The sequence below is a fragment of the Calonectris borealis genome, chromosome 6 (genome assembly GCF_964195595.1).
Source record: "Calonectris borealis chromosome 6, bCalBor7.hap1.2, whole genome shotgun sequence".
In the NCBI taxonomy this organism is placed as follows: domain Eukaryota; kingdom Metazoa; phylum Chordata; class Aves; order Procellariiformes; family Procellariidae; genus Calonectris; species Calonectris borealis.
This window is the reverse complement of record NC_134317.1, coordinates 22077332-22103785: the sequence shown is the minus strand read 5'-3', so window position 1 is coordinate 22103785 and position 26454 is coordinate 22077332. Positions and strand designations below refer to the sequence as shown.

Here is a 26454-nt window from a genome sequence, read left to right as displayed (position 1 = left end):
ATGAATGCAGAAATCTTTAAAAGAGGTTTGTGTTGGAATACTGTAGAGTAACACTGAGCTACTAAAAAAAGACATGGTAAATCATTATGGAATAACGAGGTTACTGACTTTCGTTTTTGAGGAGAAAAATATTGAATAGTTCTAGATCTATTTTGAATAGAGTTACTGCGCAGTGATGAATTAGTGGAAAGTGTCAGACCTTTATACATAACGGAATAAACGAAGTGTCACATGGTTGTATGAAGAGGCATGTGTGGATGTGCGGTGTGCAAGTGATATGGTCCAGCCAGCTCACCTCACTGCCTGTCTTTTTGAGATTTGCCTAGTGGAGGGTGGATAAAACTAAAATGTTAAGGTCAGTCATTGATCACGCTTGTTCAAAGATCCTTCTTCTCTTTGCCAGTTGGAGACAGGTTCTGTGAGGGTTAAATTCCTGTTTTAAAAAAAAAAAAAAGATAAATACCTTTATGTCAGATTTAGAAGAACTTCAAGGAATTTATTCAGTTAAGCTTAAATCCTGGATGAGTATTTATGTTTGTGGGGTTTTCATATGCTTTCTGTGAAGCATGTGCAAAGTGGAATGCAGAAAACTGCTTTTAGGTTCTATCCTTTCTGAAGAAATGAAGTGTGGCCATATGGAATAGCTCTTGAGAAGGTTTCTATTGCATGAACCCAAATATTTAAAAGCAATTCTAATGGCTTTGCTGCACTGAGGGCAGGATAGTAGGGAGTGCATGGTTCATAGCATGAAGGAACAGGCTGGCTGTTAAGGGCATGCTTACACTAGAGAGAAGGATGGCTGCATGAAACTCTCTGACTTGATGCCTACTATGATAGAATTTAGGAATCATAGAACATACTACTCCCATTTCACAGTAGGCAACTTGATGTGGACTGAAATTGCGTTATTTCACTGCTAACTTTTGAAATCGGCAAAGAGAACTTGTCTGTAGCAGGAGAATGACATTTCCAGTAGTGGAAAAAAACCATCTTTCTTACAAAGCTGGTTTTTTGAGTCTGACCACTGGTAATCCTTTGTTTTGTTCTTCTGCAGGAATCAGCTGGATGTAAAGGCTTCATGGTTTATCCAACCTGAGCTTTCATTATACTAGATCAGTTTTCTAAATAGAGACTGGATGCTAAAACCAGTCTGTGCTTTAGTTGTGGTGTAGTTAGTATGTTCTCTGCCGTGAGGGTTAGGTTTTGGAAGACTCGTAGGGTTCAGCATACCTGAAGAAGTCATGCCTTCTGACAAGGAATGGTTGACTGTAATCTATTCTATGCAATCATTTTCTGTGACCCTAATTTGTTATGCTGAATGGTTGTCTCTGACAATTTTGTTTCACTGTATGATAGTGCATTACTCGTGTAGTCTGTTATCTCTCGACTGAAATGCTTATCTGGGTAGTCCTGTTTATAAAGGTTGCTCCTCTGGATGTTTGTAGTTGTTGCTAAGTAGCCTACTAGTAAAGGACATCCAGCTTCCATGCTCTGGAAGAAGCTGGGAGGGAGCACAGCCAGGACAGCTAGCCCAGCTAGCCAATGGGGTATTCTATACCGTGTGACATCATGCTCAGTATATGAATGGTAGGCGTGATCCAGGAAGTAGCAATCGCTACTTGGTTATTGGTTAGCGCATGTGGTGAGCAATTGCATTGTGCATCACTCTTTTTGTATATTCTATCATAGTCATTATTATTATTGTTATTATTACTATTATTTTCCCTTTTCTGTTCTATTAAACTGTCTTTAACTCAACCCATGAGTTTTTCTCACTCTTACCCTTCCGATCCTCTCCCCGTCCCATGGCGGGGGGGGGTGGTGGTGGTGTGTGTGAGCGAGCGGCTGCATGGTGTTTGGCTGCCTGCCAGCTTAAACCATGACAGGAACACTTTGCATTTCTACTTGTATAGTAGACTAGAGAAGGGCATCTCTTTATTGACACAAAAGGAGTCTTCTGACCAGATGGGAAAGCTGCCGATTTTCCTCATCTTTATCCCCGGTTGTTCACCTTGTGAGCCGGAAGAGGAGAGGGGAACACCTTTTAGGAGGAAGGAGGCATATAGCCACTAATTGCCTGGCTCCTCCTTCAGGACTTGAAACTGCTTTTTCAAATGGGTTTTATATGTAGGTCCCACTGAGAATGCAGGCTGCACAGATTGCCTTTACTATGAAAATACTGTATTGCGTAGAGTATTCAAAAGGCAGGACAAAGAAGAAACCAAGGTAGACTGGCTTTATTCTAAACATAGAAAGCTTTTTGCATTGTCAGTGCATCATATTCTTGTGGTGAAGAATATCCTGCTGCAAGTCATCTCTGAGCAGAAAACACAGGGAAATGCACTGAAAGGCTTTTCATATAAATAAACTTCAAACTCTAGTTTATGTCCTAAAACCTTGCATCTCATCCTCTTTCAGTAGGAAAAAAAGGAATAGATCTTCAACTTGTGCATAAGGATAGCTCAGGATTAATTTTGCAGTCAAGAGTTTTTAAATAGTAGTAAGCACATAGTCTTTGGTTTGGGGTCTCACAGAACTTAAGCAAGTGATATAGTGGGGTGCGGTCAGGGATGTGACAAGACTTTTTTTTGTAATCTAATTTTTCCAAAATGTTTTGAAGTGTTACTTACTGTCATTTTTACTTTAACTTGAGGAAGCAGTCAGGATTTCATCCTGGCATTGGCTGAACAATTTTTCTGTTTGTCCTTTATGTGGCCTTTGTATATGAATTTATTTTGAGAGTGAAGATCTGATTGTTTCCTACAAGTAGATAATACTACTGGCATAGATGAAAAAGATACATCAAGGACAATCTTGGTCTTTGTTCCTGTGTCCTTAATAGCTAAAAATTTGGTTTCTTCCACCTGCCTCAACTTACAGTTGTGTATCCAAAGTAACGAGAGGATTTGTGTCTCGATGTCTACCGAATAAGAACTTCATTAAAGTAATGTAGATGAGTCTTACTTGAGCTGAATTGTGCTGACTTGGTGGTTCCTTCCTTGGAATGTCTTATTTAATTTTTAAAATCTCTCTTAACTCTTTTATTACGTACATTATTGGAATTTTTAAAGGCTTTGTTCTGTAAGCAGACAGAACAGGACATGTCAATATTTGTCTGTGACCGCATCCTGCAAAAACATGACTAGTTAGTCCTGTTGAGACTCTTTCTTTAAGACGAGCTCAGAATTTTGTAATGAAACTCATACACTGAGTTAAAAAGCTTTGTGATTTGAGTGCAAACATCATGTGAACAAACAATACTGAAAATAGCTAAGCAAATAGCAATTAAAACATGGACAATAACTTTTAGTCATGAGGTATTGTTGGTGCCATTTTCAGATGTGCAGAGGGAAAAGCTCTCAATTGTTCTTAAGTCGGCTGGTAACTGAATCCACGTTTGTAGAGCTTGACAACAAAAGGCTTTTTGTTCACAATTTGTATTCATCTAGAACATGCCAATTACTGAGCATAATTAAAACATAGTGTATGAGCAGGCCGATATAACATGTTGCTCAATTTGTGACTTACCAGAAATCCATAATTTATATTAAAATAGTTAGAATTACAGGTAGAAGGTACTCGTTGGGGGATTTTAGGTTTCTGCATGAATGAGCATGATGTAATTACTTTGAGGAAGCACACACTGCTGTATTTGATGTGGCAGCAAGATGTGCAACCCAGGCAAAACTCTTTCTGAATATTACTTGCAATCATTTCATTAATTTAGTGAGGCAAGACTGACTGGGGCAAAGCCAGTGGGGGCTCGATAAAAGAAGCAACAAGACCTTTTACTCCTGCTGTTTGCAAATAAAGCATACTAAAGAAAATTATACTAGTGCTTTCCCCAAAATTTGTTCAATTCCACCAAGCTTTGTTATCAGTGTGGTTGTATGACCGTATGTGATTTGCATGTCAAATAAGCATGACTGACTTTCTCTGCTGGGCCATTCCCCAACGTGCATCTTCTTATTGTTGGTGTGATACTCGTGCCTCCCACACTCTTTACAAGAATCGGCATGCTTTTTGTAGGATGTTACCCTAATCACGATGAATGCGCAGGAACACAGGTGAAACTGTAGAAGATTTGGCATGTACAATTCAACTGATATTTTTCTGTTCATTGCGTAGTGGGAACAAAACAAACAGGGGCTGACCTGAAAGAACAGAAAGAAATAGCATTTGATAAAGCACGCACTCCCCGCTCCCCCTGTGTAATGATTTTAATTGTATTAACTGTGCAAGTCAAGAACTGCCACGTTCTTGATTACAACAGATGTGTCCAAAGAAAAAAGTGTAATGGTTCCCAAACTATATGAAATGCATTGAGGTGGTGGATGTGACTTGATAAATGAGCACATCATTTTAAGTTGTCGGCTTGGGAATTTTTTGTGGAGTATGGAACAGAAACTTGGAGGTTTTTCTTCTCCTTTCGAGAAATGTGCAAGCGTCTTGCTAGTGGAAAGGTATGCGTGTGGGGAAAGCACTGAAAAAGGATAAACAGCAGATTTTAAGTTCTTCATCAGTGTGGGGTTCTTATGTTGGCCACTGGTTTAAACTCCTGTTGTATTAAGACTGTGTTCCTTTTCTGCCCTTTTTCAGGTAGTGGTGCTACAGCAGTTGTCCAGGCAGCACTATGCAAACCCAGGCAAGAACGCGTAGCAATAAAGAGGATCAACTTAGAAAAATGCCAAACCAGTATGGATGAATTACTTGTAAGTAAATCAGAGGGGAACATATTACATGGAGACTATCTTCTATTTTGATTTTGGTTTTTGCTTGGTCCGAGAGTGAGGGTAGAATTTTACGCAGGCTAATAGTGAGAAAAGGATTTGAAAATAATCTGAAAGAAGTATGCCCTTCCCCTAAAAATATATTTTACTAATGTATATTTTCTAATGCACAAAAACAAGAAGTGCAAATTTGAATTTTGGGATAACCAGCTGTTGAGAACTGTGGAAGAACTTTACCCCTTGCTTTCTGGAGAACTCGATTTTCAAGAGATCACTGTCTGGTTGTCTGTCTTTTCTTAATACCGAGGAAAGATACGTTTTCCTTTAGTTAAACACTGATTAAAAATATAAAGGTAGAATTTAGTAGGTCTCCTTAAAATGTCTAAAGCACCAAAACATGGCAAAAACTAGTTGTTAGATCATTTTGTAATGATAACTTTTGAGGGGAAAAGTAGGAATGGCTACACTGCTATCTACATAAGGAAACTCCTATTAAAGCTAATAACACGCATTTATCCATTAGGCCATAACAAGCCATTTGAGCAATGCTGTTTGTTTGGGTCACTGATCAGAGGAGGACGGGACCTGTAAGAGGCCCTTAGTAAAAGGGACTGCAAGAGTTTTTCCTCTGCACTGGTTATGGCAATCCACACAAAGTCACAAAGAACTGTTAAAAAACTAAACCTGTTGCTTTCTAATGCTCCTAGTCAGGTGCTTATAAGACTAATGCATATTTATATATAGGCAGCATAACAAGAGTTGAAGGACACAAAACCATTCTAAAAGTGAGAACGCTCTCTTCTGTTCCACAGGTTATACTACTGCCTAAAGACTGTGGGCTTTTTCTAATGCAGAAATTCCTGCCTCTGAAGGAAATGATCTCCTCAGCAGGGAATTGCCAGTGCAAAAGATATCTTGAATTTGATACAGAGGGTATGGTCCATCCAGTTTCTTCAGTTAAAATGGCTTGTTTACAGTGGAGGACCCAAAATGCTCTTCCCCTGGTGATTGATGGCATTCGCCTTCAGTTTATGTAACAGCTTGTGTGGGACATTTTGTGTTTTTAAGAGAGGATTGTGGTAGTGATTGAGGTAGTGAGACTTCTGTCAACTAAAAACTCAAAAGATAAATTCTGAACTGTGTTGAGAAAGAGAACAGCCCAAGGTGAGATGCTATGCATGATGTATTAACATCTACAGGCCATAAAGAACATTTCTGTAAAACCAGAAATACTAATCATTGTAATATAAAATGGTCAAAATTTTATCTTTTTTTATTAGAATTTGAACTAATAGTGGGAATTAAGAATTAAAAAGTTACAACAAATAAAAACAGACAAAACTGCCAAAAATCTGTAAGAGATATCGAGGTGGTCTAGAGAAATGACTGTAGCTGGTTATCAGCTTGTACAAAGCTACCTCAGCAAGTGCTTGAGTATCTTTACTGCTGACATGTCTCCGCTGTCTGCCAAATGAGGCAATAGGTCTTGAATTTTTGGTCCCATGTTGCTTTCTTTTGGTACGAAGACAACTGTCCATACCGTCTTTTTTTATTTTTTAACATAAGTCAATTTCTGCTTTTCTGTGTTCAGATTTTGTTTCTTTTATTTGTTGACCTGCTTTGATCTGATCATGAATTCTGGCTTTCTGCGTTCCTGATTAAGAGGGTAAAAGAAAAAAAAAAAAAGGGCCACGTATGATTCCTTTTATTTTTCTATGTTCATGCATACACATACGTAATTCATTCTTTTTTTTTCTGTGAGGGGAAGTATACTTACTCTGACTCAGTTCTAATAGAGAGATTTTAAAATTTTGTTTAAAAAATAGACATGTTATTCTGGAAAAGGGCATTGTTGACCTTCAAAACTCTTGTTACAACTGTACTAACATTTTTATTTCAGTTGATAATACTTAGAATGCTCTTGCATTTCGGGTTTTTTAACACTGTTTTTAACTGAGTAAGCTCAGTTTTCAATGACTTATTTTTCTGATCAGTTTCCATTGGTACAGGGATGTTCTGAAACTCTGCCCTCTGAACATGCTGTTTTGTAAAATCCTGCTGCTGAGTGCTTGCAGATGGTGTGCAAAGACACCCTTCACAAATTCTCAGCTCTGTGGCCTTCAAGTGGAAAATGCAGCAAGCCTGGGGCCCACGTAAGCAGACTTAGGATTTAGGCCAGTGTCAATTAAAATAGAAAGGCAGTGGGGGAGGGAGTTTAAATAATACTAAGGTTACACAAACTGCCAAACTCCTGAAATTCAATACTCTGTTTCCTGCAATGTCCTGTGTTCTCACTATTGTAAGCTAAATGTAACTTAACCCCATGAGCCGAGGAAAAAGTTCCTGTCCTTAGTATTGTCCTGACTGGGTATCTTCCCCCATACCCTTACCTCCAGTTTTTTAAAACAAGCAAAAAACTCAACACTACAAACCAAAGAATATTCTGTAGCATGGCTTATTTGGTTGCATAGATTTTCTAAACGGTTTGCATTTCTGCTCTGGATAGCCCTTCGAGGCGGGCTCTCTGGAGGAGCCCCTCGCGTGTTGTGCCCAACCCCTCCAACAGCCGTACCCCGCGTGTCGGTGGAGGCGGCCCCGGGGAAGCTCCCACAGAGCTGGGGCACCTGCCCGGTCACTGGGAGCTGGGCCCGCCCTGTGGGCGCTGCAGCTGGGCGCTGAAAGGGCCCTCTCGCAGTTGCTTATTAACTGTGTCACCCGCCTGCCCTTAGGCCGACACACATTTTTGTGCAGCTGCTCAGTGAAACTGGATCAGGAATGACCTGGCCAGAAAGAAGTTAGCTTTTAACCTGGGCACATTTCCTGATGCGGTGCACAAACACTTGTGCTAGCACGAGGGAGGGAGAAGCAGAGGGATGAGGGAGAGACTTTAAATTTTAAGTGCCGTTATGGCTTTGGTGCTGTCGAATGTCTAAAGTGACGTGAATGTGAAGAAGGCTCCGGGGCGTTCTCCTGGACGTCCTGCTGCAAGCTTTTCCTCTGACAGTGTATTTTAAGTGAATGCTGTTCTCTCTCGCCTGTGCATATCACAGGCCTCAGCCAAATAACTGAATTTTGTGGAGGTTCCCATTCTGTGTGTGATAGGGGCTCTCCAGAACTGCAAGTCTGAAATTAATACTTTCCTGACTAAAATTTAGTCCCTTATCTCTCATGGGGTGCTTTCTATTTATTTGTTTTTGTTTTGCAAAGACTGTCTTTGGAAAAAGTCACCAAAGCTGAGACACAAGGTGCCTTTGGCCATGGTTACTGTGATAGCTCAATTTTTGCTGTCGAGTTGATGCAGGCAGACAAAATATTCAAAGCACTTTTCAGTTAAAGGTTGTGAAGCTTACCACAGTCAGTTAGTTACATTTCTGCACTATTAATGTGTGAGTAAAATAGATGAGGTGTATTTTTGCCCAGTAGTGGCAGGTAGGCTTTTTGAGCCATCGTTATATTACCAGCATAGAAAACAATAAAACAATATAAGAAATGAAATACTAATAAAGCGTGGGAGAGTTACAGTTAAGATTTTGTATGGATAGCTGAATTAAGAACCTGAGGCAGTAATTTGACTTGTGTTTAAGCTGACACGTCTGCTGGGAAAGGGAAATCTGCCCCACATGCATTTCTTCTGTTTTCTACCTACTGTCTCCCAGAGAGGGGAAAAAAAAAAAAGAAGCTGTTTTGCGAATTCAGGCTCAGTGCGTGACTACCCAGGCATTCATCCTTCCGTAGTTCAGGGATCAGAAGTTAGAATCATACATACAGGTTGGAAAAGACCTCTAAGATCATCGTGTCCAACCGTCATCGTGTCCAACCGTTGTCTAGGGAGGAGGACTTTTGACAACAGGGCTAGCTGAAGAGTGTGTCAAACTACAGCTTGACTTAATAGTCACCACCAGGCATCACGAGATTAAATCACAGTCTTTAATACATACAATTAACTTTTTATTAGAAAGCGGCTGTGATCTCGAGTGCATTGCAGGTAACAACAACAAAAAAACCCTCTTTCAAACACTTGCTGAGGTTGAAAGTTGAAAATGGCATCTGAGGCAGCTTTAATCAATCTAAGTGGGACTGCCATAGTGCCTGCCTCGTACCAGTGCTGGTGAGTCGGCGTGTAGCGCAGGTCCACCTGAAAGCAATTGCTTTTCGGGGAGGGAGGGGAGGTGGATGAGTTTGGTTTTTAGCTGGATTGACTCCCTGACTGGCTTCTCTCTAGGAGCACGTCCTCTGGCACCAGGGATGGATCCGGGGCTCTGTAGCCGGAGGTGGAGGGGGAGAAGTAGGGTTGTGGGATCTCAAGTTGGTGTGAGGCCAAACCTTCTGGTATAAAGGAGGCCTAAACACTCCTACGTAAAGGGTTGGCAGGATAATGAGAGCTGCCGGAAAGGTGTTACAGAACAATTATGTGAAAGACTGAACAGAAAAAGGACTCTGCTTGAAATAACAGATACAAGGCAGTCATTCTTAATGTGTACAGCTGTGGCGTGTCATAGATGGTGTTACTTGGTAGTGCCATGTTGTGCATCTGTTGGTGACTGTATGCTCTTCTAGTCAATTGTTTCCTCTGACTTTTGGTCTGTAACATTGCTTTTTTCTTGCACTTCCGCTTGATTGCGTGGCTCGGGTGTCCACCTGTTCACCCCACAGTAGCCGAGCCGATGGTGCTGTGTCCTTTGTCCGACAGCTTCTTTTCTCCTTTCTCACCTGCTCCCATTCTACTCTTTTCATACCCCTTTTGAACAGGAAAGGCAGTAGATTTTCATCTTCCCTTGTGTTTTGTTGTCCAGCCTGTACCCACAGCTTCAGCTCTTGGAGACTGCTCGTTCTTCATTGCTCACTCTGAATTTGGGACAAAGTAATTTCTTTGCTTCTCTCAGAAGAAAATTGATATAGTTATGCCTGTATCTCCTGACCAAACCTCCCTTGTGTTCTTTGCAATAATGTTTTGTCTTGCATGTAGATCTATAGGTAAATTGAAACGTTTTGGTGCCTTGATGCATATTCTATGCATGCTTCAGTTCTGTTATAGTATTTCACTTTGGAAATTAAACTTTCTCTCTATACAAGCAGAACTGATAGCTGGCTGTGTTACGTTGGGCTTTGTATTTCTTACAGAAAGAAATTCAAGCAATGAGTCAATGCAATCACCCCAATGTGGTGACGTATTACACATCTTTTGTGGTGAAGGATGAACTTTGGCTGGTTATGAAGCTGTTAAGTGGGGGTAAGTTACTGGTTTTACTTGTTTAGCTGCAAGGAAATTGTATGACTTTTTTTCTAATGTACCTTCTTTGAGTTAATTGACCGAAACCAAGTAAGGAGGGGGGACTACATAGGATGAACCTTGAGACATAGGCTGAGATAAATTCTGTTGATCTAACTACTGAATCAATATATTAAAATTCTCTATTAAGGCTGTGTAGGGAAAACTGATGAGAATTAAGCCACTTCTGTCAGTGTGGCCTTTTTTTGAGTTTCTCTAGAATCCACTCTATTTTTGTAAAAATGCATATATTTCTGATTTCACAATGAGTGTTTCTCATACCTTATTCAAGGAAGATTCTTCCTAGGACAGGCATTATACATGTTGCATCCTTTTTATTGCTTAAACTAAACAAACATTCATTACAGTTTTTATGATGATGGTTAATGGTATAAAAATCTTATTTGGTTCTGGGAGAGGAAGAAGGGGCTGAACTGAATGTGCTTGTGGCTTAGAAAAGTAAAGCTCCAAAATAAGATGTGGTGGTCCTGGTTGCTACATGATGTTCTTCAAGATTAGCCTTGATGGCAGCAGATTGCGGCACTATCATGCTAGAAAGTGCAGTAGTGCTCGTAAAATAACACTTGTTACATCATACTTGGTTGAATTGTTCAGTTCAATCAAAAGCAAGCATAGACCCTCAGAGAAACCAGTAATTCATGACAGGAATTTACTGTGAGCTGTTGAAAAATGCTTGGATAAAAAGAAAATGTTGCTATTAGATTCCTTGAAATTTATAATAACTGACGTTCAATGTCAAACTGGGTGTCGCTAGGGATGTTGTCACCATTTGTTTGCAGAGAATATCTCCTTCCAGTCTTGCAGCTGCATGTTTACATCTTGAACACATGAACCATAGTATAAACTGGATAATAAACCAAAACCTTTGCTGTACATGTCTGTTTAAATATGGGATACTCCTGAATTTTTAATAAATGGTAGCTTAGCAAGCTGTTAGCAGATCTTTCTAATGGATCATTGAGTGTTACAGTATTCTTGACAAAAAACAGTGTTTTGTTTCTTGTTTGAATGAGGTAGCAGTGTGCTTTATTGAGAGCTAGTTACATGAGGTCTTTAGATGTACATGCAAAGATTTAAATTGCAGTAGCATAGAAAGAATGAAGAAATACAACTTTCTCAAGAATCTGATATGATAATGCTGTATATATGCTTTTTTCTTTCCTGGATCTGCAATATAGGTTCAATGCTTGATATAATAAAGTATATTGTCAACAGAGGGGAGCACAAAAATGGTGTCCTTGAAGAACCCACAATAGCAACAATTCTTAAAGAAGTTTTGGAGGGCTTAGACTATCTACACAGGAATGGGCAAATTCACAGGTAGGAGCATATCCACAGGGAAAAGCATTTTCAAAGTTGTGTGTATAGTTTGTTGATACTGGTCAGCTGCAGTTGCTTGGCGAAGCAAATTGTATTGCCTCTTGCACATACTGTAAATGTGATCAATAATTATCAAATGATAATGCTCAGGCAGATGCTGTAATCTTGACTGCAGTTTGTACTTAGTACTTGCCTGTTCTTTATCCTGTCTGTCTCGTAGTTAGGATTGGTCTGTGCTGCACTAAGTATGCCAGACCTGTGGTCTATACTCCTGTGCTTGCTGGTACTCCAGATATCTAATCTGAATCTAGTTTATGTTCTATGGTCTGTGACTTGCTTATTGTGTTGCACAGTAAACCTATAACCTTGGGCACTCGGGCAGTGCTCTATAAATGTGAAATTTATTTTTTCCTGGTAATCAGTAATGTCTATTACAACTCTACAGACCTTTCTTTGTGACCACACATGAAGCTGGGATTGGTACTATGGAACTGCATCTTGGTGTATATGATCTAGTGATTGTTCTCTTCTATATATTCTCTCTCCACTGACTTCCTCAGTGTGAATTGTGCAGTTCCCCTGGGGTGATCTATACATACCTGCTGTAGCAATCCACAGGTTGCTTCCACTGTTTGGGTGTTGGAAGTGCTGTGCTCTAATTAATTTCACTGAGGTGAATTTGCCTTTTAAGGAAGGTGCCTACAACAGACTCTCTGTTTCAAGCATTAGCCTTTTATAAGGAAATCTTTTAAACAAAAACAGATTCTCTGCAGACAGAACTCCGAGAATGGAGGTAGTGCAGATGTAGCACAGTAATTGTTCTTTATGTGTACTACTTGTGTCTCATCTTATAAATGAACTGCCTCTGATGTAAATCAAGAACTATTTCCTCCTTTTGCAGAGAGAAAATTGAGATAAATGGAGAAATAAAGAACAATTATCTTGACTTCTGGTCTGGAATGCTAAAGATCTGCCACAAACCTTAATTCATAGTCTTCTGTTAAGCTGATATTGTTGCAGAAGGAACATTCATTAGCTTTTAAAGATAACAGGACCCTTTGAGATCGGATTTGGGAATTCCCCTCGTCTATTCTTAAAGGACCTTAAAAAGATAAAGCGAGAGAGATCTATTTGTTACATTTGAGATTTCTCCTTTTTTATAACATCTAATTTGTGAACTGTGCAGTACCACAGAAGTCGTGTTCAAGACAATACAGTATGCGTTCCTTTTCCTATGTATGTTGTAGGTGAAAGCTGTGGTAGTTCAGGGAACACTGTATCAGGTGGTATTTGCCAGTTGGAGATGTTTCCGAAATTGTTCAGGGATTTTGTTCTGTTGTTTCGATGCATTCTTGTTTATGTATAAGGGAACAGGTTATGTTACCTTTCAGTAGCAATGTGTTAATTATTTTCAGTGTATCTTGGAAAGATTGATTTGCTCAAATTCGTAATGTTTATGATATATTCTGTATGAAAGATTTATCCTATGCATTAAGAATGGGATGCACATTTCTATCAAAAAAACATCCGGAAAGGTTTCTTCTTAACTTTGTGCATGAATAGTGTGTTAAATGGAGATAGTTGACTGTTAAGCACATGCTGAATTTTTGACAGATTCAGTGTCAAGTAACTTTTCATCATGGTACCCTGTAGCAAAATATGGTTGCTATTCCTGAGCTTTAATAGTTTCATTGGGTAGAAATCTACAGTGAAGATGACTTCTTGAAGATGGGTCTCTTATCTGAAGAGAGCAAAGAGGAGAACTTTTTTCCAACTTTTCTTTTTCATTAGTGGTGCAGTTGGATGTTGGATTAAAGCGTTAATTCTTGCTTTAAAGGTCTGAAATATATCTATTTTTTATATATATATGTAAAAAAAAAAAAAATTATTATATATCTGGTAAACCAGACTTTGGACCTAAGTATTTGTGTTCTCAAAATCTATCCCAGAATTCTGCTCATTTTATGCCAAAGATGAATTTGAGTCTTTTTATATGAGAGACAGAGTGCGTGAGAGTTTGAGTTCTGCAGTCTGTTTTACTGTAAATCAGTTACATTTCATACTTCAGTTCCTGTTTCTGTCTTTTAAATTTTAAAATGCTATCTTGTGAAACTAATTAGTATGCAATATTTATTTATTTATTTACTTAAAATGTGCACATATGTAGTTTCATACATAAAAGTAACCTCTGTTTGTACATTCTAGAGATTTGAAGGCTGGCAACATTCTTCTGGGTGAAGATGGCTCTGTACAAATAGCAGGTAATGGCGGTGGTAGAGTAATAGCTAAATAAAAGAAAAAGGTAACTGCAGCTGGATTAGGGGCAGCAGATAAAAGTTTTTCTGTTGGCTTTTAACTATTCCTTTTGGAGTGCCATAGCAGCAAGTTACCCTGTTTCAGATTTCAGGATTCTTGGTTAATGATACATGATTTAGAAATTATTCAATATTTTTCTGTGTCCCATCAAATATATAAGGAAACTTTTTAATGTCCTCTTAATGTTTCCTTTTGAATCACCCATGTACCTTAAACAGCTTGCAAACGGTAGCAACTCATATTTCTGTTTATTTCATTTATTTCTGCAAGTAATTGTAATAGTTCTTGGGGATTCAAAAATCTGTATGTACTGCCCTTCATGAGGACCTTGGCTATAACTTAACTAGTCACTGAGATGCATGAGATACATCTCACTGAGAATTATTTTTGGCATTTCTACCATTTGTCTTGCAATGGTATCGGTTGGATACAGTTTAGCATCTTAAATATCCTTTGAATGTATCTATATGCTTCTTGAGTGGTAGTCCGTAAGAATCAAATGATTTGGTTTTCTTGAGAGCTTAAGTACTGAGCAAGACCCTCAAGTTAGTATCAGATATGTGGAAAATAGAGTGAGCAGGTGGTGATACCTGCCGCCTGTCCCAGCGTACTCCCAGGCCTTTCACAGTTTATATACAGCTTGTGACCCAGCGGTGAAAGCTTTGTGTTTAGTAACGCTCAGTAACTTTTGGCTATAGCCAAAAGTTGTTTTTTATACAAACAATACTTTCAAAGTACCGTATAAACCTATATTTTGAGGGCTTTAATATAGCAGTGTCTGAAGTCTGCGAAACTGGACAGGAAAGGATTGGCTGGCAGGTGAACCACTTACTAATTGGAGCAGTTTTAAGTCTTCTGTTTTGAGGTCAAGACTTTTTAAGTAGGTAGTCAATTTTACAGACTTGAATTTTATTGAGATACTTAATATTTATTTATTCACTTGATTATACTCTACAGTTGTCTTCACTTTGTATATCACTTTAGGCAACTGCTGAGATTCTAGGTCTGTGTGGTTCAAGTATTTTTTAGATCTTCTCATATTGCAAAGGAGTAGATGTCCAGACAACCAACTTAATTAAAAATAATAATAATAACTAAAAAAGTTGAAAGATAAAATCTTATGAGCCATCTGAAATAAAGCTGTTGACTTTAGATTATTACTTTCACACATAATCAAATCTACTCTCCCGGTAATCAGATAACTTTCAAACAACAGCTTCATTTATCCCTTTCTAGTTCAACTCCAGGGCTTGGTTTCTTGACCTTTTCCTCCTTTTTGCTGTAGGCAACTTCATGAGTAAAGGCTTTAATTGTGCTGCTAGGTCATTCAGTGCATGCGGGACTGAGGAAGTTCAGTGGCTGGATAGATATGTGGAATGTGTCTTTCTGTGATGCCTTATTTCAGTACCAGGTTATTTCTGATCTTCAGGTGAAAAGTGCAGCAGTGTCAAACTTGTTTTTTTTGTTGGTGTGGGGCTGTTCTGTTTGGGACAGCTGAACATTGCACATGAACTGAAAGCCAATTTTGAATGTCAAAGAGGTTGAAATTCATCCTTTTTACATCTTTTTGCCTTGACAAAGTAAAATCTCCTTTCGTCTTTGGAGATCAGATACCTGATAATTTTGCTTCTCCTGCACCCCAAGCTTCTATAATGAAAAGATGTATCCATAGCACATACTGCTAATATGAACGAGGAGTAATATTTGAAGACACCGTTGTTCATTAGCATTTCTGGGTTCTAAGGGGCTATGGCTCACAAATGAAGCTCAACCCAGTGTTTCTCTGACAAAAGACTTTGTGCAGATATAGAAGAGCATAGATTCTTCAAAGAATTGGGATACAGACACCTCCGATTATGGACCTCGGAGGTCCTGCACAGAGAATCTGCTCAGTCTTTGGTGGGAAAGAGGAGTTTTGTTTAAACTGGGGAGACTTATTTTTAAAGTACAAAATTCCTCTGTACAGAGCAGGAAACTTTCGGCTTATTCACAAATACAATGTTAAATAGTCACTGCAGTACCTCAGCTCCAACATTCTACTTAAAACTATTGGAATTGTAACATCTGGTGCTTTGAGCAAAGAAGATGATTGGTACTTCATCAGGGTTTCAGCCTTCTAAGCCTGAATTGCCTGGCGAAGGTCAAAATATCAAAGAAACCAGTAAAGGAACAGATATGCGACATGAGGTAAGGCGCACGTAGCAAAGAGCAATCATATACAGAGATTGGTGGAAGTGTAGAAGGTATGGGCTGTATGATGTCTTTGGTCCATACAAGAAATGACAGTTTCAATAAAACTTATCAGAAGAAGAATGTGCCTTTTGAGGAGTCTAGGCAGAAGATCCTGCTCTTCAGTTTTGTGCATAGGTGGCTATGTAAACTTACCCATTGCACCAGTGGTTCTCAGGGTGTTCACTCTTGTGGTAATCCATACCCACAGAAATGTTTGGAAAAGGTCTGGTTAAAAATATGCAAAGCCTATGCCTCAGATAGTCAAGCCAGACTTACCAGGGACAATTCTTTGGCAGCCCAAGCTTTCCTTGGTCAGCCCCGTTCTCACAGGAGTTTGATGCTTTATTTCTCTCCCAGTCTTAACCGTAACCCTACACACGGCCTTGGCTGAGCCTTAGGCTAAAGTCCACAGTCACTGTCAAGGTGAGAAAGTTAGGGGAGAAATGTTTTTGCAGCCTGTGCCTTTCTGCAGCAGCTGTTTTGCAGCTCCACTGCCATGGAAGCAGTGGCTTTGTCTTTCTCCCGTGCCTGATCCTGACCCTAGAGCTTGGTTTTGGCTGAGGCTTTGGCCAAGAGCTCCAGCCCTGGCTGAGGTGAAAAAGCTGTCAGGTACAAAATGTTTTTGCAGCCTGTACCTTGCCTTAGTGGGCTCTTTGCAGTCCAGCTCCCTTGGCGGCCATAGGCTTCGTCTCTCTCCCAACCCTACGCCTAACACTAACTCTGGATGTTGGCCTTGGCTGAGGCTTGGCCAAGTGTCCAGCCCTGGCTGAAGTGGAAAAGATGTTAGGGAATAAATGATTTGTAGGCTATGCTTATTTGGGCAACTCTTATTCCTTTAATTTCAAAATGCTTTACTAATACAGTTAAATCAGGGCTCTTCATTGAATTTGTTTTTTCTTTGGTATTAGCTGTGACTTCTAGTGTGTAACACTGTTGAATTGTTCAGCTCTTTCCTTGTAATACATTTCCCTTTCCTCTTTATGTAACTTGTTCTCAATAATACTTTGTCTCCTATGTGATAGGAAGCTTGCCACTGTAGGTCATGTCTTTTCTTAAATAACCTGCTTTTGTGAAAGCTATGTCTGGGATAGGAAATTAAAGTCTTGTTTTTATTGAGTAGCTATCAAAGCGTTCTTTCTCTCTGTAAACATACAACAGTGTTTGCCTAGTAGTATAGTGAAATGTTCACTTGAGTTAAATACTTGTCACATCTTTCTCGGTGAGGTGTTGCAATATTTCATTTTGAAGCTTATGCAAGAAGAGATTTTACTTAGTTATGGGTTGTTTTTTTTTTCATTGTCCTCCCTCACCCATTTATGTTTGTTGTTTGTTATCCTTTTTATGTTATGTTATTATTGTTATTATGTTATGTTATGTTAAATTAATGTTATGTTAATAGGGAAAAACAGCAGTAGGGGAGGAAAGAATAAGTCAGGATTTTAGCTGTGTATCTCAGTTCCTGAAAGGACCTGTAAACAATTGTCCAATACAAACTATTTATCTTTGGTACTAAAAGGACATAAATTTTTTTCCATATCTCTCCTTTATTTATGCTTTTATTTATTTATTTTTGATTTTTACCTATTCAGTTTTCCTTATATGCAACGGTTCCTCTTCAGAAAACTGTCACTAATACCAGCATTGATTTTTAGGGCATTAAAAACTAAGAAGCAGGTGTTTCTGAGGCTGTTTGTGCTTTTTCAGAAATACAAACAAAACCTGTCTATTCTATAACTTTGGAGAAAAAAATGTTTTGTTTATTCATCACGCAAGCTGCAGGGAAAATTAAAGAATATTGCTTGAAGCTTGCTTCTTACTTGTCTACTGTATTTCTGTGTGCTTGTGTGATGTAGAAGAGGTCCAGAATTTGTGTCTGTGATGCTTAATGGTTATTTAGTGGAAAGTAATGATAAAACTACATTTTCTGTAGTTACTGATTTCCCCCCCCCCCCCCCCCCCCCCCCCCAATCTTAAAATCAGGGAACAATAGGAAAACAATAGGAAGATAAAAATTGAAGTAGGTCTATAGTGAACTGCTTGATTTCAGTATAACTGGATTGTAAATAGCACAGTCTAAAATACTCTTCATATAGCTCCATTCAAAATGGCAGTATTTCTCCATACATTGGTAATCTGCTCTTCTTTCTTCCATTTGTCCCCTACTTCTCCCATACAGCTGTAACTGACGTAGTGACAGGGTTTTTTGCTATTTTGGAATTTGGAAAAAACTATTCATGTTATGGTCTACTACTAAATGTATATTGTTGATCACTTTACTGATTATCTTTGATTTGTCAAATCTCCGTAAGTATTTAAGTTATATATAGTATTCCCTCTTGTTCAAATTGCATTCAAATTCAGTAGCTATACAGAAGTAGCACCTTATCTTTGAACAATAGTAGATGCAAACCTTTCAAACCTTGGCTCAAAATGCACATTTGAAAACCTTAAGTGACAGACGTACTAGAGCCCTTTGTAATCATACTCAGGAAGACACATGCTAGGAGGTTAAACTTGAGGGTGTCCTAGTGCATATCTCCCAGATAAAACTATACCATCTATTCCATAGCATTTCAAGAACAGTGTGTCATGAAACTAAAGAATGCAATGGAGAGTTTCTATAAGTAGACCTTTATGAATTGACTTAATTTCTAAAGTGTAAAACTTTTGCTTTGTTATTGGTAGGTTAACAGATTTTGACTTCTTTCCTCCTTCCCAGATTTTGGCGTTAGTGCATTTTTAGCAACGGGAGGTGATGTTACTCGTAACAAAGTAAGGAAAACATTTGTTGGTACTCCATGTTGGATGGCCCCTGAAGTGATGGAGCAGGTATTCCTAATGTTAAAAAAACCCCCAACATTTTCAGTCTTTAATTTTTGGAACTTGAGACATTACCACCTTGTTTTTCCTTTCTGGTTCTATTCCAGGTGCGAGGTTATGACTTCAAGGCTGATATGTGGAGTTTTGGGATAACAGCCATTGAGTTAGCAACAGGAGCAGCACCTTATCACAAATACCCTCCTATGAAAGTAACAATCACTTTGTATTATTTAACACTTTGTATTACTTAACACTTTGTATTACTTAATGCTGTTAGCTGTATTATTAATGCTGCTAGATAGTTAGCACTACTTCATTTTCAATAGCAACTCAAGATATCTAAATATATGTATTCTGTGGAATATTTATTCTCTTTTAATTTCTACATGTTTTGAATTGATTTTGCTTACAGTACCTTTTTTGGGTTTACTGTAGGTGTTAATGCTGACGCTTCAAAATGACCCTCCCACTTTAGAGACAGGTGTAGAGGACAAGGAGATGATGAAAAAGTATGGCAAATCCTTTAGAAAACTAATTTCATTATGCCTTCAAAAAGATCCTTCCAAAAGGTAGGTAATTATTGCCAAGTACAGTGGAATTATTTTTTTTAAATATACAGACCACTTAAAGTTCCATTGTTTAAACATCATCTGTAAGTGCTTGATTTGAATTTTGTAAGTAGCAGCCTTCAGTCATCTTCATCCGGGGAGAAGAAATTGCCTTTTAATTGTCGCTTAAGTTTTCTTCTTTTGGGTTGTTAACCTAATTTATTTATATTTAAATATACTGTTGATTTGATCAATCAAATCTGATCAAACAGAAGTCCTTGCTCTACATCTTAATTTCTCATCTGAGGCAAGATAAAAATCTTGATATTGTGCGTTAAGTCTAAGAAGACTGTTCAGATGGATCTGACAGAACTGTTGGTAATCAAACATGCCAGCGTCTTGGCCTTTAAAGTAAATTAAAGATAAATAAATAATGTGTTGATTTTTTTTTCTCGTTTTGTGACATAAACTTAGTATTGTCTTTAACTTGGATATTTCCAGAGAAAATTATTAAGAGGTATTTATTTTTTACTGTAAAGTTAGGCACTCCAAGCTCTTGTTTAGAGTTTTCCTCATGTTTATGTAGGTAATTGCATGTCATAGTACCTTTGTGATTTGTTCTTTCTTGCTGTGTTTTGTGAATGGGATAGCCAAGATGATGAAAATATTAAACATCTATTCCAAAACCGTTGCTGAGGTCCCAAGTTCCCAGAATGATTAATTTATTTATCCTTTATTCATTTTTATGCAGACCCATTTTTGTAGGTCTCTTTTGCTGAAGAGTTGGAGGAGGCACATTCTAATTAACATTATTTCCTAAGGGTATTTAATGTATCACTTTTTTGAAGAGTCTCAGAGCTGGTATTTCTGGGAAAAAAAGATTGTTCTGACAGCGCAATCCTGATCGAGTACTGGGTGGGTCTTTTGGGGTGTGTACTTCTCTTCACTGATGTTCCACTAGCTTAAGTCCAGGATATTGTTGTAGGGAGTCAAGTCGAAAAGGTGACGGCAGCAATATATAATTAAGTATAATTAAGAAAAAAGATTATGTGGCAACATCTTTATTTTTTAAATCCTTCAAATTCTTTTTTTACTGAAGGATCATTTGTGTACTGTTTTCAGATTCCCAAACCCCTTACAATTGGTGGTCGTAGCAGCAATTCCTGATGCTTTAAGCTTAGCTCTGCAGTTTGGCCACTTACAGATAAGATTGAAATGTGTTCTGGATAATCAAGCCTTCTTTTCGTTTCAAGTGTCCAGCAATTTTCAGGGCAAGATTAAATTGGTTTTAAAACATGAAGTAAATAATTAAAATGGTTTTTCTTCTCTCCTTGAATACATAGTACTGAGTTACCTGATCTGTCGTTATGACATCAGTATTGAAACATTAGTGTTTAAACTAATTACGCTAATTTATTACACTGGATGCTTAAACACGTGCTATATCTTCATACTCAGAATTGCCTTGAATTGAACAATTAGACTATCAGATAGGTGATTAGATCTGTGTGCCAGTTACTCCCACTGAGGAGCGAGTGTCCTTATATTGTGGGGTCATCGCTATTTTTTTTTTTTAATGTTTCTCCCAAGCCAGGATTTAATTTTGCACAGAGATACCTCTATAGCTGTCGTGTCAATTATGGGAGAAGTGCCTGCTCTTTGTGGCAAATTCTAGGACTGACATTGCACTGTTGTCTCAGACCATGATGTTTTTCTTTTGGGGATCTGTGTGTGGGTGTTTCTCTCTCTCCCCAGTGCCAAGGATGCTGCTTACAGTCCTCAGCTGCAATTCACTGCCGCGGCCTGTGTGGAAAACGGGCCCAGAAAGCATGTCCAGACCAGTTCAGAAGTGTCTGGCATAATTAATGGTAGAGGAATGGAGAACACTTGTTTAGATAAAACTTTACTAAGACTCTAGCTTTTAACTGTGCATATCCCTGTTATGAGATGTGATGGTACTGGATCACTGAAACTTGTTTTGAAGTTAAGAGTTAATTTGAGATATAACTTTAAAACTTTAACACAGAAACTGATTTTTTTTTTCTTTTTTTTTAAAAAGTTCCCCTTCCTTTTTGCTCATCCAAGGTTTATGTGTGAATTACTGCTAAGCCTGGTGGTCTTCACAGTACCACTTCTAAGAACTCCTTTATTGTAGAGTTTGGTGCTTTGGAGGGGAAGAAAAATAAGTGCTCTATGGAACTACTGTCTGTGTCTAAATTGGATGCTTTTTGTTAATATCAGCAGTTGTTTCATTATTTCTAGTAGGAGTGAACTGATATATACATATACACTCCTTACTACTCCTCTTTTCTTCACTTACTCTTCAGATGTGTCCTCAGAGAAATAAGTTCAGATTTTGGGGTTTTTTTTTGAGTCTGAAATTTTCCAAATTGAAGCTTTCCACTGTCTTATCTAGTTTGTGCTATATCCAGTCTCTTGCTTTAATTCAAGTGGAAACTATAACAGATGTTGCTTCTGTTCATTTAGAAATGATGAATCTTGGAGATTTTGGCTTCCCTAAATTTAGCTGTGTCAAAATAGTCTTGGATAGTGGTATGGGCTCCTAATGGAAAGGAGCCCATAGAGATGCTTTGCTTTCTCTCCAGAGTCTGCTTCAGTACCAGAGCCTGGCTTTGGCTAGATAAGTAGCTTTTTAGATCCCTGAAGCTAGGGGAGACAAATCCTGCTGTTGGAATCACTTCGGTAGCTGTGACATTGTGATTATCTGTTGAAAATGTCAAAAATAAAAACTTGACGATGATGGGAAAAAAGAGGCTTGAACAGAACTGCAAGTAAAAGTGAAATGTCTAGGGTTTGACCTTACAACTGTTGCTTTGATTTTTTTATTTGTCCGTTTGGTTGGAAGATGCTCCTGATGACTCTCTTTTTGGTTTATGCATCATGTTAGTAGTATGGTTTCTTGTGAATACCTGCTGACATCAATGAAGTAAAAGAATGCCGGTAGCAGGTATTGATACTACTGTTTGGAAAATGTAATTACTCTTTTATTGCTGTGGAGCAAAGTTCAGTTGCATTCATAGAGTCCCTTGGGGAGGAACATGATACCTGACTTTCTTTTTTTTGTTTGTTTGTTTTAAGGGTAAAATGCATTTGTGTTGAAAGAAAAAGAGGGAAAATTGGCAACTTAGACTGATTTTTTTTTTTTCCCTTTTTTTTTTTTTTTGTATTTTTGCCTTAGGGAGACTTAATTTTTTCATGTGTGGTAAGTGAGTACGTGTGAATTAATTCAGTAGCTATTATCATTCATTCCCCATTCATACAGTACTAATTCAAAAGTATTAGAGACGTACCATTTAACTAACGTCTTGTACTGTATTCACTGAGAGGGGTCTTTGTTTTCTGTTCTAATTTATTATTGATCTTTCAGGCCCACAGCAGCAGAACTTTTAAAATGCAAATTTTTCCAGAAAGCCAAGGTAAAACGTTTAACCCTACGAGTAAATTTTGCTCTGCCTTAAAATCTACATGAAATTTCTTCTTTCCTTGTGTTGATTTTTAACTTACCAAATGTTGGTTTTGCAGAATAGAGAATACCTGATTGAAAAGCTTCTCACTAGAACGCCTAATATAGCACAAAGAGCAAAAAAGGTGAGTGTATTCACATGTTTTTCTTGACTGGTATGCAAGAGAAAGCAGGGACTGTTCAGTTGCCTTACATATTAGTTGACTGACTGAGCCATTCTCTTATGCAGTCCTTCAAAGATAGTGACTGTTGAATGAATGTCTTCTGCAGCCTAGCTTTCTCCAGGAAGTCCTGGGGCATTTTGACTTCCTTTCTGGCCTTACTAAAATGATATATGGTATTTGTCATCATACATAATACGTTTTTTTCCCACTCCCTTTTAGAAAGCTACAGGTGAAATGGTTGTGCAAATAAAAAGTGATCTGCGAGCATATAAGTCGATAAACTGCAGAATTCATATCTTCATTCATCACCTAGAGAAAGGGTAAAGATACTAGAAATGGTATTTATTGAGGACTACCTGATTCTTTGGATTATTTCAAATGTGACGCCCAAATGTATGGAAGTCCAGTCCAAAGAAAGAGTGCTGCTGAGTTATTCAGACCAGTGGAGCCTTATCCCGCAGGTGATGGAGTTAAACCCACAGCTATGGCATGTGCTAGTATTTCTGTGGTGCCTTTGGCACTTGTGTAAATGAGCTTACCAGGTCATGTGCAGCAGAACTAAAAAAAAAAAAAATTCTTAACAGGTAAGTATTTTAAAACTTAAGTATGAAGCAATATACATTTAAGAGCTAATAAACAGGAATGAATGTAGACTCCTGCTTGTTGTGTATGAGAAATTAGGGAACTCCCTTTCTGTGGTGACTTAACTCACCATGTCTCTTCAGTATGAGGAACCTGCTCGGAGATTGCTGAGCCTTTGAAAGTGACAGGGTAGTGTCCTGAGTCCAGCTTTCTAAAAGCAGGCTTTCTGGGAGGATGTTTTGAGGAGGGCACTTCAGGAAAGGAACTGTTTCAGCCTTTGTTGGCACATCACTTAGGCTTCAGTTACCTGGACTGGCACTGGTAAGATACTCTGTTGTCTTTGTGAATATCGGTTTGGCATAATTCTGCAACACTGAATTGTTCCTACAGCTAGTGGCATATACTTGGAAGAGACCGTCAGCAAGATCTGAATGCTTTAAGTTCCTTCTAATCTTCTTTTAGGTGGAAGTAATTTGGGAAAGCAGTGGCAATGATGGGGCTTTGTGAGAGGCTGGAGTAGAAAGCTGGAATGAGAGGGCTTGTAGAAGGGAAAGTGTGCTGAGCAGGTTAGCATCTGCAAGGTGCAGAGGAAGGGTAGACATAGTTCAGCTGTTTGGCCATGTGGTGGCAGCAATGCCCACATCAAAAATTACCTAACTGGGGGAATAATCATAATTGTTTGTTTTTCATTTTACATCTTGGGCCATACAGGAGTAATTTAAATATGTTCTAGTACCAGCTAGGTTTCTGATAGAGCCTGTGCCTCGTGCGATTCATCTCCCAGCTGTGTCCTCAGTTCAACTTTAGAGACTGTACGTTAACTCATACATATATGTACGTATACTTATTTCTTTAGGTAACTTAGAATCTGGAATTGCAAAATGAATGCAGGGTAGCCTCCCATATACCACCAGAAATGGTTTTCTGAATGACTTTTTGGACTCCTCTTTCTATTTTGGAAGAGGAGTGGTTCTTAAGAAATCAAAGCTGTACAGTGCAAGGGACAAATTAATAGGTCTTTTAATTACAGCATAAATGGAGAAAATATTTAGGTTTTAGCTAGTGAAAATGCTAAATTATTTATATTTTAAAAGGACACAACATTAAAATTCATCAGGGATTTAAAATTTAATTCACTTGTTACAACTTTACATGTAGCTACTGTTTTAAGATACCATAAAATATAAATGTATTTTAATATTAAAACTGTGGGTTTTTATTTAAAAAAGCTTGTGTAAGTAGAGTTTAGTTGCTCAAACATTAACATGTAAAATGCCTAAGAGGTCACTCTTAGAAGAAGTAACCCCTGTAATGCAAAAAAGAACATCACTAGGGCAAGAGATGGGAAGGAGCTGGTGTCATTACTGCTTAAATTATCTTCTGTAGCACTTGGTGTGAAATGCCTATAACTAATGATCTGTAGCACTGCTGCTAGCACAGATGTCAGGTCTGCCCTGCAGTAATTTAATTTTTCTTGCATTTACCACGTGTATAATTACTTCGCCTTATTGCCCAGAACTCCAGCCTCCGTTTAGTTTTAACTTTAAATTCTTTTCACTTGACATAGTGTTCTCATGTTTTGCTTCTGCCTTTACAGCTTATACTTGGCAACTGTTTTGACTAAATATGATTTCATATTTAGTTTGTGAAATCCTGAAAGCAGGTACATGTGGTCTTGTATATGTGAGGAAAACACTTGATGCTGTAAAGATGTGTCCCGTTTTAAAACCCAATTTGATAATTAAACACCACCTTCATTGTGTGTTTAAAATACTGTTTAACATCAGAGTTGTAAACTATATGTTGTAAACTATATGTTTGTGCACATATTCCCCGTCTCAGTGTTTCTAATTCTGCGAATTTTGAAATGATGCCCTTCTTCCTGGCCCTATCCTAGTAATTAAGGATAACAGTGAAACACTTCTGGAGTTGACTTGCCTCAATAGAGGACGAACATATCTTGCCTCTTTCTGTGCAGAATCTGCTTAAGTATATACCGGTACTGATCCGGTACAGAAATGAGTGTCACACCATGCAACTTCTTACTGGCAATTCTGGGTTTCATTAATGTGACTGTCACTTGTGAGACCATTGCTGGTGTCAAGAAGAACTGGAGAAAAGACTGTGGTGAATGGTCTGAGCTCAGTGTGGTCTGGTAAGTGGGGACATGCTCTGAGGCCACATTTTTGTCATTGATAGAAATGTGGGAGCCCTGGTTGCAGCCTCTGCCTTATTAGGTGGTGTGATGGTAGAGCAGCCTGCCCTGTCCTGCTTGGATCAGGGCTGTGTACACCCCTGTTATACAACAGCTTAGCAAGAGTTTAGATACACTATTTATTAACACGTGTTGAAGTAGTTTTAATTTTGAACTGAATGCTAAGTTGTTTCATGTGTGATCCGAATTGCTGTATTGGAATAGAGCAAATTTGAAACAGCTTCCAGAATTCCACAGTCAGTTTTGAAATCTTGTCACACTAAAAAATTAATTAGAACTGTCAGTACTCTGTATGCCCGAAGGCCCTGGGTCAATTTTGTGATTTTATAATCCTGTTTCTTTAATTTGAAAATCTCCTGCATGACTGCCACTTTTACAAAGTGAACAGGGAAAAACATGTATCTGCATTTCATTTTATTGCTGTCTGAAGTGCTGCTAGTAAAAAAAGAAAAAAAAATCTGAGTGTAATTGGGCTTGAATTCTATTTTGGGGAAGGTGGTATTGCTCTGCGCTGTTAATAGAAGCTCTTTAGAGCTTAGAGTTGTAAGTACTGGGAAAAACCTGTGACAGCATAAAGAGATGATTAGTGTGAGTGATACCAGTTTTTATTAAAACTTCAGTAGAAATACCCTTACTGATGGGTTGGAATTCTAGCTCTGCAGTGCAGCTAATTTAGGGAAATGATCATGTTAACTTATAGAAGAAATTACATTCCCCTGCATTTAATGAGGAAAATATCATTAGATCCCAGAT

At 38.3% G+C, this 26454-nt stretch overlaps 1 protein-coding gene across 1 annotated transcript in view; it reads left to right on the top strand.

The window, feature by feature from the left end:
- The window catches only part of STK39 (serine/threonine kinase 39), a 107382-nt gene that overhangs the window by 18945 nt on the left and 61983 nt on the right, over window positions 1-26454 (top strand). Inside the window, exons 2-10 of the mRNA XM_075153124.1 lie at window positions 4600-4712; window positions 9852-9960; window positions 11199-11340; window positions 13546-13601; window positions 18608-18717; window positions 18816-18917; window positions 19144-19277; window positions 22645-22693; window positions 22800-22865. Of these exons, the coding sequence (XP_075009225.1) occupies window positions 4600-4712; window positions 9852-9960; window positions 11199-11340; window positions 13546-13601; window positions 18608-18717; window positions 18816-18917; window positions 19144-19277; window positions 22645-22693; window positions 22800-22865 (881 nt within the window). The remainder of the gene's footprint in view (window positions 1-4599; window positions 4713-9851; window positions 9961-11198; window positions 11341-13545; window positions 13602-18607; window positions 18718-18815; window positions 18918-19143; window positions 19278-22644; window positions 22694-22799; window positions 22866-26454) is intronic.